Source organism: Sorex araneus, chromosome 1 (genome assembly GCF_027595985.1).
Source record: "Sorex araneus isolate mSorAra2 chromosome 1, mSorAra2.pri, whole genome shotgun sequence".
NCBI lineage: Eukaryota > Metazoa > Chordata > Mammalia > Eulipotyphla > Soricidae > Sorex > Sorex araneus.
The window spans coordinates 37,875,945-37,903,233 of record NC_073302.1 but is presented as its reverse complement, the minus strand read 5'-3'; the positions used below and the strand labels follow the sequence as shown (position 1 = coordinate 37,903,233).

Here is a 27,289-nt window from a genome sequence, read left to right as displayed (position 1 = left end):
ACAGAATCATCATCTTCACGAGGGCGGCTGTGAGGCCACTCTGCAGAGCCACATGCAGATGCTGCCATGTAGGCAGGTGCCAGGCCAGTGGCCTTGGCCACCCTCCATTTCTCCTACCCAATCCCAGGGCTTGCTCCTAGCATGGGACTAGGCCTTTTGTCTCAAGGATGCCCACACTTTGGGCTATGTATACCCTGTGCACATAGCTCTGGGCACGAAGCCGGGAACCCAACTTCTCAGGGCTGGGGGGTTTTCAAAGTCCATCAAGCCCAACCTGTGCCACACATGACTGCTCCTGCTCTAGCAAACTCAGACCTACCCCGTCTCCACTAGGCTCCAGCCTACTCACTGCTCCTTCTTACCAGCAAACCTACAGAGACAGAGCCGGAAGACCTGGAACCAGGAAGCCAGACTCCGGGTCTCCAGGGACTCAGGCCCAGGCACCACGCAGCACCCTCAGAAGAGCCAGTGAGGGAGTTGACAGGTGAGGTGGGGCCCCCAGGGCCAGGAGGAACTGTTCTGGCACCCCCATAAAGCTGCATCCAGAGGGAGGGGATGTCTTTCCATCTCACTTGCTGTGATACACCACAAAAGGCTGCTGCTTATTTTTCTTTCCTTTTTCTTTCTTTCTGTTTTTTTCAGGCCATCCCCAGTGGTGCTGAGGTTACTCCTGCCTGAGGTTACTCAGGGATCACCCCTGGCAGTACTCAGGGACCATACAGGGTGCCAGGGATTGAACCCAGATTGGCCGCATGCAAGGCCAGCACCCTCCCCACTGTACTATCGATCCAGCCTGTGGCTTCCTGGAAACAGCAAACGTTGGCATTCCCTGGTGCCTCTCACATCCCCCTGAGATTCCAAAGCCAGGGCGGATCCCCAAAGGCCATCCTGCACCTTCCATCTGTAGCACGGGAAGCAGACCCCCTTTTTTCATTTTACCCCCCTGCAGCCTATTGCCAAACTAGACAGGATAACCCAGGGCCATTGTCTGCTCATGTCCTGGCCCCAGCTCTGAAGGATGCTGAAAGGACCTCACGGTGCCTTAGAACAGAAGGGGCAGAGTTGGGCGGTGAGAGTAGGGATGCTGGGGTCCTCTAGTCCAACCGAGACATGAGACCAGAGGGCAGGATCATCGGGACTTAGAAACCCTAAGGAAGCCTTGTCCAGTCTCTCTGTCTCCTGTTTGGAAAGAAAGTGAAAGTCTGAGGCTAGAGAGACAGCAGGGAGGGGGCTTGCCTTGCAGGTTCAATCCCTGGCATCCCAGATGGTCCCCAGAACATGTCAGAAGTGATTCCTGAGCATTGAGCCAGGAATAACCCCTGAGCATGGCTGGGAGTGACCCCAACACAAAACAAAGAAGGAAAAGAAAGGGGAAGTGTAAGGTCTCCCCGTTGGCATCAGCAGCCAGAATGAGAAGTCAGATTCCTGCATCCCAGGAGTTTCTTCTCGCCTTCGAGTCTCTGCTGGCTCACAGGACACCCGGGCCCTTCCCTCGAGGCTTTGTGTATCCTGTTCCTAGCTTGGAAGTTCCCCGGATGGGCTCAGGGCATGATGTGGGTATAGCCACTCCCCAAGTCCTCTCCATGTTCTAGTCCTTCACCCCACCATGCTCTCCAGCTTCTCAGCCCGACAGACACATCCTTCAAGTTCACCAAGCTCACCTCCTCTGGAAAGCCTTCTCTGATTTCTCCCTCCTTTCCCCAGAGGCCTTTACAAATATAGCGGTCCCCTTCCCTTGCATAACCTCAGCACTCCGAAAGTTCCTAGATGAAACTTTTGCACCAAGCAAAGGCAAGAATGATGATTTGGGCAGGGGTGGGTGTGATCGCGGAGGAGGCTGGACCATACCTGGAAGTGCTCAGGGATCACTCCTGGCAGGGCTCGGGGAACCATATTTGATTGCAAAGGTTGAAATACAGATCAGCAGTGTGCAAGGCGGGTGCCTTAACCCCTGGACCATCTCTCCAGCCCCAGAGATGAATTTTTATGTCTCCCCAAGTTGCCTCCAAGCTCCCTGAGGGTATCAGCTGCCTCTTCAGCACCACACCTAGAACCCTCGAATGGGCAAACCTTGCCTTTAAGGACACTTTTTTAAAAAGGAACATAGGAAAAAAAAAACACAGCTGCCCTACCATTTAGTCTCCAGTTCTCTGGGGTCAATTCCATTCCTGGTGTGGCAGAGTACCCAGTGGCCACTAGAGGGCAGCAAAGAGTCAGGAATATGCAACAGGTGGGCGCCCAAACTTGGGGGGCAGTTTGGCAAAGGCGCAGGGAGCACAGGCTTGGCTGGAGCTTGGTGAGAGAGAAAGTGAGTAAACACTCCCAAGCCGGAGCACAGAGAGAGGACGATTCAGTCCCCATCGATGCTCCCTACTTCCTTCTGCTACCCCCTCCCCTCCCCAGCCTGCCCACTCCCACAGTTTCCAGTCCATCTACAGGGAAGGGTCTTTCAGCATTGCTGGGAAAGGGATACCTCTGAGCCCACACATGGGTGCTGTCCGGGCCGCATACAGCCTCTGCCTCATCTCAGACCAGCCACTCCAGCGGCTGGACAGGATCCACCGAGAGCACGCAGGTAGCCACACTCCTCCTGGGTACCCCCAACTCTTCCTGGGGACATCTTCCTCCCTCCCTATGTCTCTCTCTTTCTCTCTCTCCCTCTCTCTCTCTCTCTGTCTCTTGTGTATATGTCTCTCTGTCTCTCGTCTCTCTGTCTCTGTCTGTCTCTGTCTCTCTGTCTCTGTCTGTCTCTATCTCTGTCTCTCTCTGTCTCTCGTCTCTCTGTCTCTGTCTGTCTCTGTCTGTCTGTCTCTCTCTCTCTCTCTCGATGAGACTAGTCCCAACACTTTTTAAAATTCCTTCACTGTCCACAACCGGCCTTTCCATCAGAGAAACCATTACGTAACATGGGGGTCTCTGAGTATACAAACAGGCCTGCAGCTCAAACATTTGCTGATGAAAAACCACACAGACATTTATTCTTAAAGAATACTCTGCTCTACGTCTGTTTGTACCACATATTAAAAAGGAAAAAGCAAACCTGCCCGGCGGGGACAAGAGCTGGGCGTGCTTCCTCATGTTTACACAGAGACGCTGCGAATCAAGCCATTATGTTTCTGTCAGAGCAAGAAGCTTCACGGGTCGGGTACAAATGCCTGGATCCTGGGCACGCTGTGGGCACGGCCCTGGGCTGAGGCCTGTGCTGACCCTCAGGCAGTGGGAGGTCGGGAAGCCTGGGCAGGGCAGCTCCTGCCCCCAGGCTCTGCTATGGGGCTCTGCATGCCCCCAGGCAAGCGCTGTGGAAACTTCTGGAATTCCTCCTTTTCACAACCCACATTTGGCTTCAGGGCCCATGTGGGCTGGAGACTTTCTATTTTAGGAACATTGGGGTAAGCCCTAAACACAAGCTGGGTGTAGCCAAAAGAACCAAAATTATATTTTTTTAAAAAATAAATTTTTTAATTTAAAGATTTGAGCTCTCCAGGCCCCTGTACTCCTGGCCTGCACCACCCCGTCTGCAGAGGACTCTGAAAGGCACCAGGTTCTAATCCTAAAGCCTCACCTTGCTGGCCAGCAGCCTTCTCTTTCACCTCCTTCCCTGCCCTGTCCATTAACCCAGGCTGGCCCCACCCGCCAGCTCCCGGGCATAAGAATTCCTGCAGCCACGCACCCACCCCCTTGCCTACCTCTTCCAGTACACGTCCCCGCCTAGATTTAACCTCCCTTTGCTGGCGACCCATCTCACCTGGACACCCTCCCCCCACCAGGGGCCTGTTCTTGTGGGCCCACAGCATCTCAGAGGTGCCCCCTTGCACAGCTCTGCCTTGCACTGCTCGTGTTCACTGACCCGTGGTGGCCCAGCTGAGCTCACAGCAGGACTCCTGCTTAGACACCAGTGCGGGCCAGTCAGCGGGGGCTGCCTGCCGGGTCCCCCCTCCAGGGCAGGTCGGCTGGGGGCTGCCTGCTGGGTCCGCCCCCCAGGGCAGGTTGGCTGGGGGCTGCCTGCTGGGTGCCCCCCAGGGCAGGTTGGCTGGGGGCTACCTGCTGGGTCCCCCCCCAGGACAGGTCATCTGGGAAGGGAGCTGCCTGCTGAGCCCCCTCCTCACCACCAGCTCAGACCAGGTCCACGGAGCAATGATGATGACGAACAGCAGGGCCTCGTGGAAAGCACCTAGACATATGCCCGGAGCCGAAGCTCTGAGAGTTTTTACACACATTTATACCATCCAGGGCTCACTGTGAGAATCCTCTTCATTGTAGAGATGAGGAGGAAACTCGGGTGCAGGGGAGTTATGTACGGAACATGCCCCACATCACACAGCTGGAACCAGAGGGTGGTCCCAAAGCAAGGAGGCAGCTCTGGAGAGCAGCCCCTCACCCCAGCCTCCCTGCGGCTCCTGTGTCTGAGTGGGTCAGCCCCTGCCTCTGTGGTTGTACGGGTCAACCCCAGCACCCATGGCTGCACGGATTAGTCCCCGAATCCAGAGCTGCGTGGGTCAGCCCCAGTGTCCATGGCTACCTGGGTCAGTCCCCATGTCCCTGGCGACCATGTTCCAGGTGAGGCACTGGGCTCTCACCAACAGCACAGCCCAAAACCCTCCCACTTGTATTTCAACCACTTCTGAGCGTTATTCCAGGTCAGGTGCTGTTCCAGGAAGAGGGACAGAGGGGAAAGACAGTGCCCAAGGCAGGGGTAGCAGTGCTACTCAGTGGGGAAGGCAGGGAGGAAGGGAGAACCACTCCCAAAATGATGCCAATCCAGCTGAGTATCTAGCATGAAAGAGAAGAACAGGATGTGCAGACACAGGACTGAGAGGGCCTCGCTTTAGAGGGCGGAGTAACAGCCGCCACAGAAAATATCAACGCTCTGGGGCTGGAGACATAGCACAGTGGGTAGGGCATTTGCCTTGCACGCAGCCGACCCGGGTTCAAATCTCAGCATCCTATATGGTCCCCTGAGCACCTCCAGGAGTAATTCCTGAGTGCAGAGCCAGGAGTAACTCCTGTGCATGGCCAGGTGTGACCCAAAAAGCCAAAAAAAAATAAAAATAAAAATCAGCACTCTAACCCCAGGAACCAGGAAGCAGGCTAAGGCCAAGGAGAAGCAACATCGCTGACGAACTGACCTAAAGATGACAGACGATCTGGGACCGGGAAGATGACCGGGTGGATGGAGGAGGAAGAGGCAGGCAGGGAGAAGGAGAGTGAGAACAGAAAGATGGCAGCCCCATGGGACTCAGCCTGACACAGTCGCCTTTGAGGAGGAAACAGCGGCTCAGGCACAGTGTGGGGTGGTCTGCCTCCACAGCTGGAAAAGGCAAGGACTCGAGTCTCCCCTCATGCCTGCAGAAGAAACAGTCTAGACAGCACTTGCCACGAGCTCGCCAAGACCCAGCTGGGCTGCGTACCTGGGAACAACAAGCCCCCTCTGTTGTTTGAAGGCATGAAGACGTGGAAGGGGCACCAGAGCAACAGGGCCGGGAAACATACCTGGTCACGAGGAAGACGGGAGAGGCCCCCCTACCCTCACCCTCAAGGAGGGGGTGGTACAAGAAGGGCCCAGGACGCACCATCTGGAGATGGGTTGGGCCCAGCCCTCCAGGTCAGAAAATTGTCCATGCTAAGAGGAAGCCTAAGAGGACCCTGTCTGTCCCTCCCTCAGGCGCACACACCACCTCCTACTTCCAGAAAATCAAAGTCATCTGTGAACTGAGCCATTTCATCAACAGGCACCTCGAAATGACTCCAGGCCTGGGACACAGAGGAGCTGCCATACTCCTGGGCGCTCGGTTTCTAGCTCAGAATTCATGCCGAAAGTATCCAAGGAGGGGCTGGAGTGATAGTACAGTGAGTAGGGCGGCCGACCCGGGTTCAATCCCCAGCACCTCATATGAACCCCTGAGCACCGCCAGGAGTAATTCCTGAGCACAGAGCCAGAAGTAACCCCTGTGCATCACCGGGTGTGACCCAAAAAGAAAAAAAAAAAGTATCCAGTGAGAATCAAATTAGGGGTAGCTAGGGGGAGGGCAGGAAGACACCTTCCTTCTCTAGTTTATCAGTTCGTCTCCAAAGATCTGGTTTCTGGCTTAAGACTCCCACAAGTCAAAGGGCAGTGCATTCCCCTTCCATCACAGAATTTTTGAGAGTTTCAAATGCCAGGTCGATATATGTTAGATCGTGCGAATATCTTCAGGCAGGAATCAACCAGTTCCACCAATGAGCACACGACGCGGAACTTCTGGCATTTGCTGGGCTTCACAGAAATGCCATGTGGAAACAGTCTCCCTTCGGAGTTGGTTCTGTTCAGTGTGGATTATGGGAAGAGGGCCTGGCAGGGTTTACGAGTGCTGCAGAGATTGAACCATCGACAAAGACCAGGAAAGAGGGAGCCAGGGGAGAGCCCGGAGCCAGGGAGGGCAGGAGCCAAGCCACCGAGCCGGCACATAATGCAGAGGATACCACTGTTCTCTCACAGGTGGCCAGAACGCTGCTTCTCATCCCTGGCAGGAAGCAGGGCTGTCAAAACCCTCCCGCCTCCCAACCTGAAACAACTCAGCTCCCCCCCAGCCCCCATTTCCCTCCGAATCCACCGCCAGGCAAGAAGGTGGAAAAATCCTTGCAGAGAAACAGGGGCTCTGCAGCCCCAGAGGGAACAAGTGAGGCCACTGGCTCAGCCTGTACCTCCCGATCCTGCCAGCAGGCCATGGTGTCAGCAGGAAGCTCTCGTGCTTGGCACCATGGTTGGTCCTGAGCAAACATCTTGCAGAAGCAGACAACTCTGAGTTGAGGACTCAGAACTTGGGACTCAGAAGAACTGAACAAATGCCAACAAGGATATCCTCATGCCAGTCATGGTTTCCCCAGTCCCCAACCTCTGGCTCCTGAGAACATAAGAGACCTAAAAAGGGGGTGGTCCACTGTCTCAGGGTGGACCTTACCGAGCCATAATCTGCTGAAAATTCTGGTATGTAGGTTTTATGACTGAAATTTCCAGGCCTTCTGGAGGTCGGGGTGAGCTACCTCCCCCCTCATCCCTATACTTCCAGAAGCCTTGGCAGTTACATCCACACCCCGAAGCTGCCCACCCAGTTAAAAAGTTACTCCAGCCTTACCATCCTGTAAAAATACTGAATGTTCTAAACAACACCATGACCTCTTAGTACCTTATTGCAAACCATAAAGCACAAAAGGTAAAGGAGAGAGAGAGGAAGAAGGAAAGTGCATCCCATAGAGGGAGGCTGGGGGTAGGGAGTGAGGTATTGGGGGATGGTGGGAGGGAAATGAGAGACACTGGTGGTGGGAAATGTACACTGGGTGGGGATGGGTGCTGGATCATTGTATGACTGTATGGGTGCTGGATCATTGTATGAGTGAAGCTCAATAATGAACAGCTATGCAATGTTCTATCTCACAGATATTCAATTAAAAAAATTTTTTTAATAATGTGGAGGGGCTGGAGTGATAGCACAGCGCGTAGGGCATTTGCCTTGCACGCGGCCGACCCGGGTTCGATTCCCAGCATCCCCTGAGCACCGCCAGGAGTAATTCCTCAGTGCAGAGCCAGGAGTAACCCCTGTGCATCGCCAGGTGTGACCCAAAAAGCAAAAAACAAACAAATAAAAATAATGTGGAGTTCATGCCCACTTCAATCAGCTTAATCAGTGGCTGAATAAATAGTAGTACTCTTACATTAAAAAAAAAAGGGGGGGTGGTATGCATAGATGGGGCAGGGGAGGTGTTCTTTGTCAAAGTGAGTTACTCGAGAGTCTTGAAATAGGAAGATGACCCTGAACAACCTGGGTGGGCCCCACGTGCAGTCACCTAAGGGAGAGAGGGAGGGAGGGCTCCCCCACAGGCCAAGAGGATGTACTATGAAGAAGTGGCAGGAGGTCGGGGTTCTGTCCTCAGCAAAACATGGACCCCAACCAAGCACCTCCAGGAGACACCCCCTTCCCTCCGATTAGTCTCTGAGTGATCACTGAGCATCACCAGGTCTGCCCCTAAACCTCCAGCACGGGTAACTGCCAACACCCCCTGATGATGGCCGAGACACCAACCCCACCTCTGGGCTCCAACACTGAGAAGAAATCTCTATTGGCAGGAGGAGGTGGGAGAGTCTTTCGTATCAGCAGCCTCAGGAAACGAGGACAAGGACCGATGTTCACTTCCACCCTTAGCTCTGGCTGCCTCCACCCAACAGGACCACGGGAGAGGCCCGGGAACTGGGTGCTGCGGGTAACCCCCAAAAGACAGGCCTAAAACAGAGGTGCTTGCTCAGTCCAGAGGAGGATGCTGGCCCCTGACCCAGAAGGGGACACTGGCTGGGCAAGGTCCCCTCCCCCCGCAAGGCCTGCAGACCCCCGCGTGCTGCAAGGACAGACGGGCCCCCCTGGTGGGCAGCTCCAGCACAGAGCGTACATATGGGCCAGCGCTGCCCCGTAAGCCCATTCAAGAAACAGAGATGGGACATCACGAGGCGAAGGCTTCCAAAGACACGACAAGGGTCCAGGGAAGCAGGAAACAGGAGCCAGACTGCAGTGTGGGCCTTCAGCCCTGGTGGCGGGGGGTGCCTGGCACTGGTGGACTTTGGGGAGCAGGGCAGGAGAAGAGGAAACAAGGAAAGAAGAAAGGGGGAGAAAGAAGACACCAGAGTCGCAAGGACCGCGCCCCTGGCCGGCCGGGGTACCCCCTCCAGCCATTCCCTGCAGGCCTTCTTCGATGGTGCCCTTCAGTACAGCTTCCTCGTTCCCCCAGAGCAGGGAGCAGCCCCCACAGAGCCCGCTGGGGCCCGGCCAGGCCCGAGGTCATCTGTAAGCCGGATGGTCAGGGCTGGAGGAGCCCCAGGCCAGGGGCAGACTGTGAGGATAAACTTGGTAGAGTCTGGCTGCTTCTCCCAATGCTCTGGGGTTTGTAGCGTGGCGCCCGCAGGGTGGGCTGGGTGTGGGCGGGCCGCCTGTCCCCGCACCGTGTGCTCCTGATAACTTAGCAGTGTTAGGCCCAGGGACGCACCTGCAGCCCCCAGGCAGCACAGCCCAGGGGGCGGGTTGCTGAGTGGGAGGACAGACACCCCGATCCCCACCCAGGCATCTGCCCCAGGGCCTCCTTGGGGAACTCCCCTAACCTCCCTTGAGTCTCGGCTTCCCCTTTTGGAAAAGGTGAGAGAAGCAGAGAGGTATTCCCCTGGATCCTGCCCCCCACATCCCACCCCACCCGCACAGGGTGGGATGTCAGGAGACTCTAAAGAAATCACTTGTTATCTATCAAACGCCTCTGAAGTTTGGGGGCCCTCCGTGGCTAAAGCTGGGGAGCCCTCCCCTAAGGCTGCTGAGGTTGGGAAATGTCAAGTACAAGCACGGGGCTAACCATGCCCCTACCACCACCCCCCCCCCAACACACGTACAACCCTACACTGGCCCAGCCATGTCCCTGTGACCTGCCACGGCTGGTCCTGGCAGCCAGAAAGGTCCAGGCTTTGCAGCGGGAACCTGGCAGGCCTTGCCCACACTGGCAGTGCCCAGGGCCGGAGACCACGAAGGCCATTGGCCATATGTCTCACATTTAAAAGTCATAAATCAAGCTAACAAACCGTTAAATGAAATATGCTCCAGCCTCCTACCTTGTTAAGTACATCTCCCTAACAGCCCTGCGAGGCAGGGTGCAACGGAGAGGCCAGGACTCCCGGGTACTCCGTGCCAGGGCACAGTGTGCGGTGAGGGCATGAATGTGCCCCCCTGTCTTCCCCAGGGCCCTGCTCAGTCCCGGGGGCACTGCCCCCCACCTAGATCCCTAGATCCCAGCCTGTCCTGAACCCCCACCCCCACCCTCCAGTCATTCCTGGGGCTCAGGGTACAGGCTTGGGAGGGACAGGGTTTGGGGGGGGGAGTGTGGGGGGCTCTCTGGGCTCAAGGAAGCTGCCCCCTGGCCTGGCCACTCTCCCTGGCCTGGGTCGGGGACTCAGGTTCTGCAGGGCCATGGGGTGGCTCCCGCCAGGGTCTCAGGGGAGTTCTCCTCCCACTATGCTGTCTCTGGGAGCCGCAGCCCCTCTCCCCATTCCACTCCCTCACCAGCGGGGAGGGGCGACATGTCCACGCTCCGAAACAGTGGCCAGCAGGTGCTGAGAGCACGCGGCTGCTCCAAGTCCCGGACACATGCTCGGCCAGTCTAGGACTCAGAATGAGACGGTGCCAGACGTCAAAGGCCGGGACAGCAGCCACCGGGGCCTCAGTCCCCTTCCCCTTCTCCAGCCCCCCCCCCACACACACTCTGAGTTATTTTTTAAACACCAAAGCGCTGCACTTTGGGTACCCCTAGGGGACGAGAGTCCTCGTCATCTCGCACTATGACTTGGGTGCCACCCCCTGGCAAGGAGGATAGGGGCCTCTATGCCAGATGTCTTGAAAGAGAGAGTGTCGCCGGCCCCAGAGGCCTGGGGTTCCGTGGACATAGGGAGGAGGCTGCACTGAAAATCAAGGGACCCTCCACCCACTTCCTGTGTACCCTGAACGCAGCCTCACCCCCACCCCAATCAGGCTTCTGGGACCCCAGGGGGTGGGAGCCTGGTGTTCACCTCACACGGGCTGGGAGATGACAGTCGGGGTCACTCGGCATCAGCCTCCTGGCCCCCAGCCAGTTTCTGAGCCGCTCTACGATCAAGTGACAACAGAGGGCCAGCCCCCTACCCACTCTCTCGAGGGTCCCTGTGGCCAGCAGGAGGCCAACTGGAGAGACAGTCCCCAGGACAAAGCTCTGCCTGGTGAATTCAGCTCCACTCCTCGGGAGAACAGAGGTCACTGGCGCTGTAGGTGGGAACCCCCCCACGCCCTGAACCCCATCCGCAGAGTGACGCGGGGTCACCGACAGACAGTGTGAACTCACCGGGCACCATCCCTGTCAGCGTGGGCGCCGAGTAGCTGCCCTGTCCAGCGGGGGGCACGTGTGGAGGGTACCCAGGGAGGGTCGTGCTCGCCAAGTCACGGCCTGCGGAGTCAAAGCAACAAATGACAGCGTGAGCATCTCTGAGGCCCACTCACGTCCACAGTCCCCGGCACTGCCGCCTGCCCCCAGCCCCAACACACATACACACACACACACACACACACACACACACATACACCACACACACACACACACAGAGGTGCATGCAAGTACACCCAAATGCACATGCTCACACATATACACATGCGTGTACAAATATACACGCTGCACAGATACACATGCAACACACACAAACACACTGATGCCTACACATATACACACAAATGCACAGAATCACACATATACACAGATGCACGCACACATACATATACATACATGAACACACAGGCACATGAGCACACAAATGTGTACACATGCACACACATATGCACACACGCACACCCACCAACACACGTATCAAAAACTTGGCTCCACTCAGCAAGAACGGGGCTCTGGACAGTCCCCGGAGTGCCAGGCCAGGGTCGCAGAGCTTCAGCCAACCCTCTGCCCCCCAGGCAGGACTCAAACTTCACTTCCACAGTCTCCCGCTGCACTGGCCCAACCCCCTCGGCTTTCAAACACCAGCTCAGATGCCTCCTGATCCTGGTCCTCGCTGGGAGAGGCCAGTAGTGACCACAGGGCTGGGCCTTCCTGGCTCCTCCTCTCCTCCTCTCCTCCCCACTCCTCCTCCCCCCCTTCCTCCTCTCTCCCTTACCTCCCCCCCCCCCCCCCCGTCCTCCTCCCCCCCACCCTGTGGCCTGAGCTACTCCTGAGGCCACTGACAGGGCAGGAAGTTGCAGCTCTGCCCCAGGCAGCGGGGCCCAGAGGGGGCTCCTGCAGGGAAGGGCAGGCGTGGCACCCAGGAAACCCGCCTTACTCAGGTCTTGACAGCTTGGAGGCTCCAAGGAGAGAGGCAGTAGGGTCAAAGGGCAGGGCAGGGACAGGGCTGGGCTGCCAGCCCCCTTTCCCCCCACCCCCCACTCCCCGACTCTGACTCCGGGAGCAGCCCCAGGCAGCAGAACACAGCCAGAGTGGCAGGTACTTCAGGGAGAGGGCTGGGCTAGGTCCCTCCCACCACCGGGTCTGCTCCTGCTCCTGGGGTCCAAGCTGCACCCCTCGGGGCCCTCTGGGAAGTGGTGAGAAAGGAGGGGAAAGGGAGGACTCTGCATGCTGAGTTTTCTGGGGACTGAGAAATAGAGGTCAGGAGAGTCCCAAGACATGGGGGAGCAGCTCCTGACCACGCAGAGCCAGGTGAGGCTCCAGGAACCCCACCCCACCAAAGGCAAGGGGCAGCACACAGGTCACGGGCAGCTGCAGCCCGACCGCTGGACACACAGAGAGGCACAGCCCCTGACTGTCTCTGAGCCCGCACCTGGCCTAAGTGGGGGAACGTTCCCTGCATGAGCCAGTGAGCCCGCTGGACCGGCCACACAGAGAAGGGCAGCAGAGTGGGCTCGGGTCAGGGCTCTGTCCACGTCCCCCCGCCCCCCGCTCCAGGCAGCAACATCCCCCATAGGCCAGACTTGGAATCAGCATCCTGCCTCTGCCTCCCCACAGCACCAGCTCTGGGGCTGGAGCCGTAGCACAGCAGGTAGGGAGCTGGTCTCGAACACAGCTGACCCAGGTTCACTCTCCCGCGTCCCCTGTGGTCCCCCAGCCCTGCCAGAGTGAGCCCAGAGCCAGGCGTAAGCCCTGAGCACAAACCCAAACCAACAAACCCCAAGAAGCAATTTAATGGAGTGTGCCCAGCCCAGCTACCGCCCGGTCCCGGACTCCTCTCTCAGCTCGCAAAGGGTCTCAGCAGGGTCCAGCTGAGGTTGGCGCCCCAGGTCCTCACGGCTGAGGGCTGTAGTGTGGGTAAAAGGGGGAGTGGCCGGGCGGGGAAGCACCAGCTCTGAGGAGGCCATGGAGTCCCCCTCCTCTGGGGTCACCAGGCTCATGGGGTTCTTCCTCACCACCCCTGTAGCTATCTTTCAGATGGGAAGACTGAGCCCCGTGGCAAGGGTGGGGTGGTGACCAACTTAGGCTCACAGGGGTCCACAGAGGTCTGGGCCCGTTTGCAGACACCAACCCCCGGACACGTAAGCAGCATCAGGGCGGGTGAGTTCACATGATCTCCACGTGTGTTACAGGGAGCCGGGGCTGGAGGGCAGCTAAAGAGGCGTCGGACAAAAGAAGACGGAGTGGGAACCGACGGCCCAACAGTTTCCTGCAGCCCACCCCCAGTCTCACGTGCCCTGCCCCTGAGGAAGACCCAGCAAACCACCTGTCACTAGAGAAGTGACAGGTGTCGGAGCGTGTTCTCAGGACTGTGAACGGTTCCCCCTTGCAACCCTCCACCAACCTACCAGGTCATGGGCCATGCAATGCTGTCCCCATTGTACTGGGTAGAATGGAAGGGTTGAGTGATTTATCCAAGATGGGACAGCGAAAGCCAAGATTTGAACCCATTTGAATCCATGGTCAAAGTTCACACTTGATTGTTTTGGGGTCACACACAGCTTGGAACAAACTGGGAGTTGTTCCAGAAGCACCATGTGGCGCTGAGGATCAAACCCAGGACTTCTGCATACAAAGTCTCTGCCCAGCCCATTGGGCTCTCCAGCCCGAAGTTCATGCTTTTATTCATTTGGAGGGAGGGGGTGTAGAGCCACACCCAATGGGGCTCAGGGCTGACTCCTGACTCCTCTGCACTGAGGGATCACTCCTGGTGGGGTTCTCCGGACCGTATGAGATGCCAGGGGTCGAACCTGGGTCAGCTGCAAGCAAGGTAAGCACCCGACCCACTCCAGCCCCCCAAAGACCCTGCTCCTGGCACACAGATCCACTTATGCATGTGACCATGAGTCCAGTGGCCCTAAGGGCACCCCCAGTGGGGACCCCTCACCTGTGAGCCTCACTGTCCCCATTACTCAGTGCTCCAAGGTGCAGGAGGAAATTGAGCCACACAGTTTGGGGGAATCTGTAGGTTCTGGGGGGTGGGAGAGGGAAGCCGGATGTACCAGCTGAGAGGCAGAGGATGCCGAGGTGCCCAGTGACAGGCTGGTGCAGGGGATTTCCTGGATGAAGAGTCCTGGCTTCTCTCCTCAATGGCCTATCAGAACCCCCATGGTTTCTGCCACTCCAGCATTTAACCCTGGATTCCTTCTGACATAGACAGACAGGCAGGGAGGGAAGGCCCCCTCCCCGGGCGCTGGCAAATAGATTTCCTGGGAAGTAAGAGCTCTGAAGTTGCAAAGGCCAAATTTGCAGAAAACAGAAACTAAGGTCTGATAAGACCCTCACCTGGCACCAGTAATGAACCCTGAGGAGATTGGATCCCTCCCCGTGACGGAAATGCCTCGAATACCCTCTGACCTCTTCCTTAGTTTGATTAACTTTAGTGATTCAGTACAGAAAAGATTTCAGAACATTCCAGACCTGGAATCATCCTGAGGAGGTGGCTCTAAAAGCCACCTTGAACAATGGAGGGGCACGCATATGCTGCCCGAGCCCATGTCTGCTTGTGCCCACTTGGCCCAGCACATGTGTCGCCCGCCTCTCCCCTCTTGAGATATATACTTTCATGCTTTCATGACTAATGCTGGGATGTGTATAGAGGCTCTCTCCGCCCTTGGAGAAGCCGAATTCTCTCTTGAGCATGTTACTCTCCATTCTCTCCCACTTTCTCTTCCTCCTTCCCTTCAAAACCTCCAAATAAAATCTGTTTGACTTCACTGCTTGTCTACTCCTGAAATTCTTTTCTGCAAAGTGAGACAAGAACCCAGGAACCCTGAATCCCAGGTGGCAGAGGCGGTTGGGGAGAAAATGACTGTCTTTCTCCTCGCCACTTCATATAAGTCACTCATGGGGCTCACCAACATCACTTCCAACCCCCAAACACAAAAACATTTGCTCAAACGGATGCATGTACACCTCTGTTCACCGCAGCACTTTGTACAATCACCAAGATATGGGAACAACCCAAATGCCCAACTACAGATGAATGGATCAAAAAGTTGTGGCATATACACACAATGGAATCTTATGCTGCTCTAAGAGAAAACAAGGCCACGTAATATGCCGAGACATGGATGTAACTAGAAACCATCTGAGTGAAGTCAGTCGGGAGCAGAGGAGCAAGGGCTAGAGAGAGAGCATGGCCGTAGGGAGCCTGCCTTAGAACACAGTTGAAATACAGGATCGAATTAGGCTTATATTCCAGATATTTGAGAAGTCTGGGGAGGAATTATATTGAATTATGTACGAGTATTGGTAACGTGGGCTGGAGCAATAGCACAGCAGGTAGGGCATTTGCCTCGCACACAGCCAATCTGAGTTCGATTCCTCTGCCCCTCTCAGAGAGCCCGGCAAGCTACCGAGAGTATCTCGCCCGCATGGCAGAGCCTGGCGAGCTCCCCATGGCATATTCGATATGCCAAAAACAGTAACAACAAGTCTCACAACGGAGATGTTACTGGTGCCCACTCGTGCAAATCTATCAGCAACAGGATGACAGTGATACAGTGATTGGTAATGTAGTAGCCTTCCCCACTGCAGGTGTTTATTAGCCCACCCACAAAAGGCAGGTGTGGGCTGCAGACACAGTACAGAGGTGAAGCCACTTGCCTTGTATGCAGCTGATCCCAATTCAAATCTCCAGCACCATGTAGTCACTCCTGAGAACAGCCAGGGGTCACTGCTGAGCACAGAACCAAGAACAGCCCCTGAGCACCCCAAGTGTGGCCCAACACCCCTCCCCACACTACCACCAAAGACAGCTCAGGAGAGGTTGCAGCACCTTTTAGCACCAGGTCAGGCCTTTTACCTGATAGGATGCCAGAACTAAAACTATGAGCTTAATGTAACTTCAAAGCATTTTTATACCATTTTGGGAGATAAGGGAGAAGCTATTTATAGCATTTACAATGACTTCTAGCATTACTGGTGACATATGATAAAACTGAAAACTAAATAAAATGAATTGATTTGGGTTCCTAATATAAGTTCTCCTATTCATGGCCTCGACATGCATCCTGACCGACTTGTATGTGGCCCTTCTCTTCCAGAGCAAATAATGAGGAGTCCACGTGGCACTTCTGCCAAGACTGAGACCATGCCTTCAGAAGAGACAGGCATGCTTAAAGTGACACTCTTTTCAAGGCCAAGAGACAGTACAGGGGGCTGGAGAGACAGCAGAGCTGGTAAGGCACTTGCCTTGCACATACCAAAGCTGGGTTCAATCCCAACATCCCATATGGTCCCCGAGCACCACTAGGAGTAATTCCTGAGTGCAGAGACAGAACAATGCCTGAGCACCACCAGCTGTAACCCAAAAACCAAAAAGAATAAAGAAGGAATGGAGGAAGGAAGGAAGGAAGGAAGGAAGGAAGGAAGGAAGGAAGGAAGGAAGGAAGGAAGGAAGGAAGGAAGGAAGGAAGGAAGGAAGGAAGGAAGGAAGGAAGGAGAGAGAAAAGAGAGGGGGGATATAGGAAGCGGGGGAGAGAGAGAGGTGAATGTCTGGCATGCTTCCAACCCAGGTTTGATTACGGGCACCACTTGGCCCTCTGAGCACACTGGGGGCATCCTGGAGGTTCCAAGCACCATAAGGTGTCCCAGGTAATCCTGTCACCACAGGGCCGAGAGCAGAACCACATCCCCAGAGGATTGCAGCTTAGTCAGCTGAAAAATCGCTGGTGGGATCCCAGGGTCTCATGAGTATCGCTTGGGAAGCCCCTCACTCAACATCCGCCCCCCAAAAAAGGGGCTCACCGCCGATATGGATAAGCAAACTGAGGCTTAGGATGAGTTTTAATTGACCCAAGGCCATAGGACAAGGAACTTTAACTCAAGATTTGTGGCTTCTAGTAAAATGTTCCTCTTGAAGGATTATTCAAAGTGTGTCCCTCAAAGGAACTCATCTTCCAGACGTTACAACACTCTACAAAGTCCTTTTGCTTCAGAGGGTGCTTCTGGCACAGGAGGAGACAGAAAAATCAATGGAAAAGAAATAGACCCAATTCTGTATGAAAATCCAGCACATGATTAAAGTGGAAACACAAGTCTCTGGGACAGAGGTGGCCTTGGTAAGCCGTGGTGTCAGGACAACTGACAAGACACAAATAGAGGACACTGGTGTATTCTTTGGTTCTCGGTTTTTGTTTTTGTTTCTGGGCAATTCCCTGCACTTATCAGGAATAACTCCTGGCTCTGAACTCAGAAACCACTCCTGGCAGTGCTCAAGGGCCATATGGGATGCCAGGGACACGGAACCCAGGTCAGCTGCATGCAAGGCAAGTACCCGACTCGCTGTGCTATCATTCTGGCCCCAACACTGGACTAGTCACACTATGTACAGATATAATCTCCAGATGAATAAGAGAACTACATGTAAATATTTATGCCGAAACTAGAAGAAAATAGAAGTGAATTCTTTTCCAACTTGGTGCAGGAAGAGGCTTTCTGAGAACCCACAGATGCACTCAACACCAACAGAAGTAGTTGAAAATGTACCTCAAATGTCCTTCAGGGCCCTGGATTAGGTTATGAATTCTTAGAACACAAACCAAGAATTTAGATCAATTGGACCCCATCAACATTAGAAACATTGATGTTTCAGAGATACCATTAAGAAAATTAAAAGAGGGGCAGGAGAGATACCACAGCGAGTAGGATGATTGTCTTGCACACGGAAGACCCAGGTTTGATCCCCAGAATCCCATATGTTCCCCCGAGCCTACCAGGAATGATTCCTGAGCACAGAGCCAGTTATAGCCTCCAAACAAAAACAAACAAACAAAAAGAAAATGAAAAGATGACCCACAGAACAGAACCAATATTTGCAAATAGAATATCTGATAAAGTACTTATATTTAGAATATATAAAGAATTCCAATGACTTAATAATAAAGTCAAATGATACAATTTTAAATGGCAAAGATCCAAATAGATACTTGTCTAAAGATGATATTTAATGATCAACAAACACGTGAAAATATGGTTAACCTCTTTATTTTTTATTTTTTTTGCTTTTTGGGTCACACCCAGCAATGCTCAGGGGTTACTCCTGGCAGTGCTTGGGGGACCATATGGGATGCCAGGAATCGAACCTGGGTCGGCCGCGTGCAAGGCAAACACCCTACCCGCTGTGCTATCGCTCCGGCCCCTGGTTAACCTCTTTAGACTTGAGAATCACAGTGAACTATTGCCAAGACTGAGACCATACCTTCAGACTGAGACCTACCAGAATCTATCCCTATAATCAAATCCCTATAACCAAATAGATAGATTGAGTCAGTGTCGACAGGTCATGACAAATTAGAATCCTCATACACTATTGGTGGAGAATATAAAAATGGTGCAACCGTTTTGGAAAATTCTGAAAGATCCTCAACAAGTTAAACATAGAGTTACCATGTCACCCAACAATTCCACTTCAAGAGACATGAAGACATGCGTCCACATAAACACAAATACATGAATGTTCAAAGTAACATTAACCAAGTAACCAAAAAAGTAACAGCTATTCAAATATCCATCAACCAATGCATGAATAAAAGAAACATGGCATATCTGTATAACAAAGTGTTTGGCAATAAAACCGAAGGACTGATGCATAAAACGCAAGGGCTGATGCATAAAACGGAAGGGCTGATGCATGCAAGGTCACAAAGGACCACACACTTTGTAGGATTCTTTAGAGATACAACCTCCAGAATAGGCAATAGGGACATACCGTAAACTGTATTACTGAAGGTGGCAGTGGGGAGCAAGGAGTGACTACTAAGGGGAACAAAATGTACCTTCTGTACGTTAGTTTTTGTTGCAGGGGAGGGACTCCTGAGGCTGACAGAGGTGAATTGGGAACTGCACGAATCTGGGTTCAAATCTCAGCACATCACTTACTAGATATGTGACTTTGGCAGGAAAAACAGTCATCCATGCCTTGCTCTTCCTTTTATCACTGTCACTGTCACTGTCATCCCGTTGCTCATAGATTTGCTCGAGCGGGCACCAGTAACATCTCCATTGTGAGACTTGTTGTTACTGTTTTTGGCATATTGAATATGCCATGGGTAGCTTGCCAGGCTCTGCCATGCTGGTGAGATACTCTCAGTAGCTTGCCGGGCTCTCCAAGAGGGACGGAGGAATCAAACCCAGTTCGGCCGTGTGCAAGGCAAACACCCTACACACTGTGCTATCTTTTATACTGGGGGAAAAGGGTGTTTAGTGGGAAGAACTAACAATGCAGTGGTACTTTGTGAGACAGTATTGTATTAAAATATGTCTGCAAATTCGGTTACCCTTCTCATTGAGGAGTGGGGTCGAGGGGTCCTGGACTTGGATCTGAGGCATCCTGGAGACTGGTCAACTAACATTTTCTTCTGAGGCTGCTCTGAAGCAGGCCCCAGGGCCAGGGGTGGAAATGCCATATCTCATTCAACATTCCCCACCCCAAAGGGGCTTAAAAGTGGCCCATTTTTACAGATAAAGAAACAAAGGCTCCCACTGCTGATATACCCAGGGTCACCTTGCTTGGCTTTGACAGCGAACTTGATTGCAGAACTGGCAAGATGCCAGCTGGGACCTGTTCGAACTCGAAGCAGGGTCCCCAACACGGTTCCCTATGCTACGGGGAGAGGTTGGCCCATTTCTCCCTCAGAACTCTAGGGTGAATGCCCTAGTTATCCCTCATTTCACAGAGATGGAACCCAAAGCAGAGAGATGACATACCTGCCAAGGTCCCAAGGCTAGAAATCCCCAGGAGTTCTGGAACCAGATCCCTTTCACCCCCGATCCCTAAGCACTCTGGGCACTGGCCCTTCTGGAGGTAGTCTGAGGGCGAGAGCTGGCACATGATAGGTGCCCAGAAATGGCCACCACTGTGAAAACCATCAAATGCCATCGGAAAGGAATGTAGAATCCCCCGTGCCCGTGTCTCCAACATCTCAGAAAACCTTTCATCAAGAACCCTAGAAAATAACTTAGCCTGATCTAGAATTTTTGTTTGTCTTTATTTTTAAAACTTCCTTTGGCTCACATGCAACTTTTTCCATTCCATGTAGCCCATTTCTAGGTGGGCTCTCTCCACATACACTCTGATGGGGGATGGAAATGGGGGGGGGAGAATGTGAATCCAATTAACTTCACATTTAGCTCGTAATGAACTTATCTCATTTTGCTCCTGGCTCCGTTCTCATTGTGTGGCAGTAATTAACCACTGGGGGTTGTCAGTCCCAGACACATGAGGCGGGGGTCCGCCCAGCCCCTCCCTTCAAACCCTTGCAGAATTCATTTCCCTGACAGTGTGAAAGCCCTTCACTTTGAATACCGCAGGACACCGAACACGCTCCCCCCTACCTGTGCAAGCGAGAGAAGGGAGACAGCCAGCCGGGGACGGGCACGAACAGGCGGGGCTGCGGGGGGCGCAGGCTGGTGTGTGGGCACACCGGTGGGAGAGGGGCTGCCAGCATCGACAGCCTTGGACAGCAGGGCCCCCCCCCCCCCCGAGGAGGAAGTGCTCCGCCCACAAGGCACGGGGGACTGTGGCTGGTCAGGAAAGACAAAGGCCCCCACCATTGGACCATTAGATCCTGGAGGACACAGAGCTGGGACTTGCTGTGTGGTTTCGGGTAAGTTTCCCTGCCTCGCTGAGCCCCAGAGGGTGCTACTCGAACACACGAGCAGCGGCAACAAGCTGGTGGATTCAGAGGGTTTTGCTTTGTGTTTTCCTGTTCCTGTGTCCCGTAGGTCATCCCTGCCTGGAAGAAGCGGAGGCTTGGGTCACTAGAGAGAGGGCTGGGCCGTGCGGGCCAGCCTCGACTCCTGCCTGAAGTATCAAACTCCCAACACAGCCTCATGGAAGGAGGGTGAGTATCTGGGTCATCTCTGGGAAATGGACGCAGGACCCCTCCGCTTAACATCCATGTGGGCTGGATCGGAAGCCTGGCTGGTGATCAGCAGCCCTTGCAAAGAAGGTCTGGTTTCACCTCCTGGGGAGATCGCCTGGCCCTGGCCCAAGCTCTGAAGCCAACTTGGGGAGCAGAAGAAAACTCCTGGGGACGCCCTGTTTAACCCTTGGCCAACCTTCGCAAGCTCTCAAGCCCCGTTCAACCCCCTCCACACCACTCCAGCTTCATCATTGTCACGACAAGCCTGGCGCAGGGTCCAGGTAACCAGCAAAGAGCTGAGCATGGGACAGAGGGACAGGCTGGAGCACCAAGAGAAGAGTCACAGAGACCATTCCCAGTCAGCTGGTCCAGGAGGTCAGCCACCTGCCTCTGGCCCAGGCCTGCTCCTCCTGTCGGCCTCCTTGTCTGCACCCCACACTCTAGCCCCGTGGGCTCCAATGCCTCCTTATGACCCTTATGGCTCACCAGCCTGTCAGCGCCCTCTCCCCACAGCTGAGACCCCATTTCCTGGCAACCTCCTCCCAGGCCCCGCCCCCTCCCCAAAGTTCCCCCAAGGACACCTGGGCTGTTGTCAGCCAGGGCCTTACTCTGAGGCTGGGCTTCTCACTCTGTGTTGGTTCTATCCTTGGCCAGCGCTATGTCTAAGCCATCTGCAGCTCTGTCCCAGAGAAACCCACAGCACAGCTCTGCAGGGAAGGCCCTGGGTTCGAACTCTAGTGCCACAAAAACATAAAAAACAGGGGCTGGAGCATTAGTACAGCGGGTAGGGCATTTGCGTGCACACAGCTGACCTGGGTTCAATTCCCAACATCCCATATGGTCCCCTGAGCACCGCCAGGAGTGATTCCTGAGTGCAAAGCCAGGAGTAACCCCTGTGCATTGCCGGGTATGACCCAAAAAAGAAAAAAAATCTTCCTTTGAAAATCTCTTTTAGAGTATTAAGAAAAATTACTCTCCCACCCCCTTTATACAGACACAAAAAACTGGTCATGAAGGTTGGGAGCTTTGCCTTGTGATGTGGGGAACACAGTCACTGATTCTACCTCCGAGAGATGATTTATTCACTGGCTGGTGTTAGTGATGCTATTTGGGAAGTTGCTCATGGATGAGCAGATTTCTACCAAGTGGAAAACATAAGTGCAGAGGCTTGGCTTTATTGCCTTAAAGGACATTACATCATTAAAAAAAAAAAAAGAACTAATCTAGCAATTTTATTCCAACATGTAAGTGGGGCTCACACCTGGCAGTGCTCCGGCTCTGTGCTCGGGAGTCGCTCCCTGTGATTCTGAGCACGAAACCCCAGTGGCCCGCAGGCTGTGCCCTCTAAACGCTCTGAGCTTGCTCCCAGCTCCTTCCAGCAACTTTCTTTCAATACTTTCCCTGTCGATGATGTAAGCCCCTGCTCCACAAACGCTCCTGGAACCACTTTTATCTTTTTATAGCTTCCCTTGTTCATTTATGAGTCGAATAAAACCTTTACATGTGTTCATTCCCTATCCGTACATGAGTTACGGGCTTAACTTAAAAAAAAAATAAAAAATCACAGCTTAATACTCGGTAGAGAAATACGCCAACCAGGTCTGAGAGACCAGAGCGGAAGGTGGTTTTCAACAAATGCTAAAAGCAGATGACCAGAAACAAGTGCCACCTGTGGGGAGGGGGGGAGAGGGACACCCCCACACATCCTACCGTGGAACCCCGTGCATGTGGACACGTGCGTGGCCCACGCAAGCCGGAGCCCCCAGCTGGCCTCTGAAATGTGTGACAGTTTTAACAGGGCTGCGCCCAAGTCTGCCTTTGTTTGGACCTGCCAGAGCGAAGGGGCTGAGGAGCCGGGTGGCACTGAGGGGCGGCTTTCACCTTCGGGAAAGGCTGGCATCACAGCGGAGCAAGAGTCCGCCCCACGGCAGACAGCCTTGTGCTAATTGCAGATGCCGCTTCTCCACTCATTAGGGCAGCCCGAAGGCTCCCCGTGACAGGCTTATTAGCCATTACTTTAGGTGCTGTTGTTTACTTAGAAATAACAGCCCTCCACTCCTCCCCGCCCCCGATGACTTCATCCCTGCCTTTCACTTCTTCTGACCGCTCAAGAGCTCTTTAGGACTGGGCAGTGGGAAGACAGGACAGAGCCTTCCTTCCTCAGGGCGCTGTTTATGTGGCGGTCACACCAACGCGGGATCCCCGTTCCTTCTTTTAAAACCGGCCCGGTCTACCTCCTGGGAACCCTGGGCGGGGGGACCAGCCCTGAGGACAGTCCGCCTGGCATTTGAAGCGGTACCCAGACTCCATGGATAACCCCTTGCACATTTAGGATGTGCTCGCCTCCAAAGCAGCCGCGGTTGGTCTAATGCGAGAAACAGACAGAGCCGAGGATGCAATGAGCCCGGTGCAGAGAAGCTCTGCCACAGTCACAGGTCCTGAGCTCCCTGCCAGGACCCGCACCATCCCCCACCTCACGGGGACTGAAGGAAAACAGTGTTCACTGCAGGGGGCGGGAATCAAGGCCGTTGTGGGCAAGCTCCTGCCTTCATTCCCTCGCTTACTCACTCACGAGTTCACTCATGCCTGGTCTAATACAAAGTGCTGCGGGCCCAGCAGTGATAATAATAGCAACAATAACAATAACCACCACGAAGAAAATAATCATTTATTCAGCTTGTTCCAGGTGCCAGGCACCATTCTAGAGGTTTTCTTTGCTTGTGGTGCCGGCGATCAAACCCAGGCCCTCACAGATGCACGGCCAGCACATAGCTACTGACCCGCTCCCCTGCCCCAACCCCCCTGCCCCAACCCCGTCCCCCGCCCCCGTCCACCATTCTCCATGTTTTGCACGTCTTCTCTCTTTTCAGTATTGCAACCCTGAGGAAGATCAAAGCCACTGAAAGCCCCAATATGCAGAGAAGATACCCAGCAAGGAAGAAGTAGGGGAGGAGTGTACATAGTCCCTTGGATGCCCGACTCTGACTTTCCTCCACCCACCACACCCCCACTTTTGGGCCATTCTGGGGTGAACTGCAAAACCCAGACATACCTCCCCATGCAGCCTGAGATCCCACTCCCAGGACTGGTCTGTGGGAAAGTACATGAAGAAGTAGTTCCTCTTTTTTTTTTTCCTTTTTGGGCCACACCTGGCAGTGCTCAGGGCTTAGTTCTGGCTCTGCACTCAGGAATTATTCCTAGTGCGGTGCTCTGGGGACCATATGGGATGCTGGGGATTGAACCCAGGTTGGCTACATGACAAGGCAAACGCCCAACTGTCACTCCAGCCTGAAAGTATTTACTCTAGATGGGAGGGAAAGAAGAAGGTGGGGGGGTGGGGGGAGTTAATTCCAGTGTCCATCATCATGGCTGGGTTCGATAAATTATGACATTTCCCTATGATGCACTCGTATGTAGTTTTGACAAACCATGAAGGTGGTTTGTATGTGTGGGTGAAGGGAAGGCCCCTAAGATACATGCGCCTGGAAAGCAAGCCTGAAGCACCACAGCCCTGCGTCAGGTGGGCTCCTAACAGCGGAAAAACATGTCTGCTGCATAAAAGCCTTCCTGAACTGGAACACAGGAGCACTGCAACTGAGGGAGAGACGAGGGATGAGACACAGACGCTGAGAATAAGGGAAGACAGTTTTTCGGTGTATATTTGAACCTTTAAATAGATAGCTGTGGTTCTTTTTTTCTTTCTTTCTTTTTGGGCCACACCAGTCATGCTCAGGGGTTACCCCTGGCTCTGCACTCAGGAATTACTCCTGGCAGTGCCTGGGGGACCGTATGGGATGCCGGGAATCGAACTCAGGTCAGCTGCATGCAAGGCAAATGCCCTACCCACTGTGCTATTATTGTTCTGGGCCCCCTGGCCTGTGTTTCTTTTCTTCAAAATAAACTTCTTGATTTAAAATGAACTTTGCTCATTCACTGCCCAGAAAGGGAGATAGTGAACCCCAGTGATGCTGAGTACACGCGCCTCCCTGCCCCTGGCTCCCACCTCAGCAGCCTTCGGGCCAGAGCAATCACAGAGAGAACCTCCTGATGTTAAGGTCAACAGCACGATGCCAGCCACGTTGCCAAGCCCCAGGCCCATATCTCATGGTCCCACGAGGTCTCCCACAAACTGGTATTGCCCCCCCCTACACACACACACATCCCTTGATAAGCAGAAACAATGAATCTCACTGGCCCCAAATGCATCATCCAGTCTTCTCAGCCTTGACAACCTGTGAGTGGCCAAAAAGTGGACTCAGCAGAAAAAGAGGGACAGACACAGAAAGACTGCACTCATTTGTAGACTATAAAGTAACAGAATGGGAGACTAACACCCAAGAATAGTAGAGATAAGTACCAAGAGGAGTACTCCACAGCTTGGAAGCTGATCTCACCTGCTAGGTGAAGAAGCAGCTCTGATAGGGAAGGGATCAACAAGCAAAGGGTTCTAGGCGGGCCCACTAGGGATGGGAGATACAGGCTGAAAATAAACTATAGACTGACATGATGCCTACTTAATACCTCTATAGCAAACCACAACACCCAAAAAGAGAGAGCGAGCAAATGGGAATGCTCTGCCACAGAGGCAGAGTGAGGTGAAGGGGACAGGGTGGGGGTGGTGGTAGGGATGTTGGGACCATTGATGGTGGAAAATGGGCAGTGGTGGAGTGATGGGTACTCGATCATTGTATGATTGAAACGTAAGCATGAAAACCTGTAAGTCTGTAACTTTGTCTCAAGGTGATTTACTAATAAAATAAAAAAAAAGTGGACTCAGCAGCCAGAGAGATAGTACAGTGGATAGGGTGTTTGCTTTAACGCAGCTGACCTGGATTCAATCTCCAGCATCATATGGTCCCCTGAGCCCACCAGGAGTGATTCCTGAGCACAGAGCAAGGGATAGCCCAAAAATAAACAAACCAAAAAAGTGGGCACAAAACCTGTCCCTGTTATCCTTTGCTTGCAAGGAACAACAGGTGTGCCTGCCCTGGGTTCCGCGGGCAGGGCTGGGCAGGCTGAGCACAGAGGTTGGAGCAGGTCCTTCCCGAGGACCCCACCCTATGGCCACCCACAGTCTTATCCTCTATTTCTAGCCTTTCCATCTGCACCATGTATGTGCATGCACGAGTGAGAATGTGTGTGCGTGTCCATGAACACACCTGGGAACCAGACATCAAAGAATTTCCCCCTGGCTTCAGCCCCACCAACATGGATGGCATCTCCCTGGACCCCAATTTCCACATCTGTAAAATGGGGCCAGAGCCCCTGCCAGTGTTGCTGGGTGCTGGGAGCACAGGAAGGAGAGAAGCCTGGGAACTGGAGGAAGACAGCAGAGACATCTGCTCAAGCTCCAGAAACTTAAGAGGCGAAACCCCGTTGTCATCTGCTGGAACGGATTGTCTGGGGTTGAGCACTTACTGCCCGGTCACTCACGCTCCTGCTACAGCCGAGACAGGTTACCCTGTTATGCTGCTCTCAGTCCCCTCGTCTGCAAAGCGGGTACCTAGGAGCACTTTGCACAGGTCTGCACCAGCTCACCAGGGACAGGGGCCAACTGGAATCAAGACTCGGGCCATGCCTCTCCCCCCATCCCCACACCCCCAGGCTCCCCTTCCGTCACCGACTCCTGCTGCAGCCGACCCCACCCAAATGAGCCTCGCCGGGCAGGAGGACGTGGAGAATTAAAACACGCGATCCAACAGCTTCTTGACGGGAAACGCTTTGGAAATTTTCGGCTCCATTTACTTCTCAATCTAATTTTGTCCTCGGATGCACATTATGCGCGAGATGAGCTCTCGTGTGGTTTGTCGGGCGCTCTGCATGCCAGCAGGAGGCAGCCGGTGGTGCCCCCGCCGCCCCTCTCTCCCGCCGGCCCGGAGAAGCATCCAGAGATCACCCAGAAGGTTCTGGGGTGTCCTGGGCACCTACAGGTCTAGCCTCCTCCAACCTCGGCTCTGGTCTGAGGTGGCAGCTGGGGGCATCACGGGTTCCCTCATCACCGAGGTGACTCCAGGCACACCCACCCTACCTGTCTCCCAGCCTGGCTTGGGGACACAGACACCATGACTGACTTCCCCCAGCTCCCCCCCAGGCCTTAGGAAGCATTACCATGTCCTGGGGCCTCCCAGCACACTCAGTCAATGCTGCCTTTCTGGGTCTGCTCCCTGACCCTGCACCCTCAGTTCTGCACTCCCTCTGCAGTGCTCTCAGAGCCCCTGTGGCTCCCCGTTACAACGTGTGTCACCCTAGGACAGCTGTCTACAGCATGCACTGAACTGCACCCCCACCCCGGGCAGAGACCCCATCCTACCCAGCTGTTTCCCCGGAGTGCCCCCACCAAAACCCACTGCTTCATTGCGCAGAAACTTTTTCCAAGCCACTCTTGGGGCCAGAGCTGGGTCAGGAACTGTGGCGCTTGTGCCCTTAGAAACAAAGAAGGGAGGGGG

The 27,289-nt window shown here is 54.2% G+C and overlaps 1 protein-coding gene across 2 annotated transcripts in view; it reads right to left on the bottom strand.

The window, feature by feature from the left end:
* PAX5 (paired box 5) overlaps window positions 1-27,289 on the bottom strand; it is a 182,335-nt gene that overhangs the window by 35,566 nt on the left and 119,480 nt on the right. For both annotated transcript variants that reach the window (XM_055141679.1, XM_055141687.1), the window contains one exon: window positions 10,876-10,977. In XM_055141679.1, the coding sequence (XP_054997654.1) occupies window positions 10,876-10,977 (102 nt within the window). The remainder of the gene's footprint in view (window positions 1-10,875; window positions 10,978-27,289) is intronic.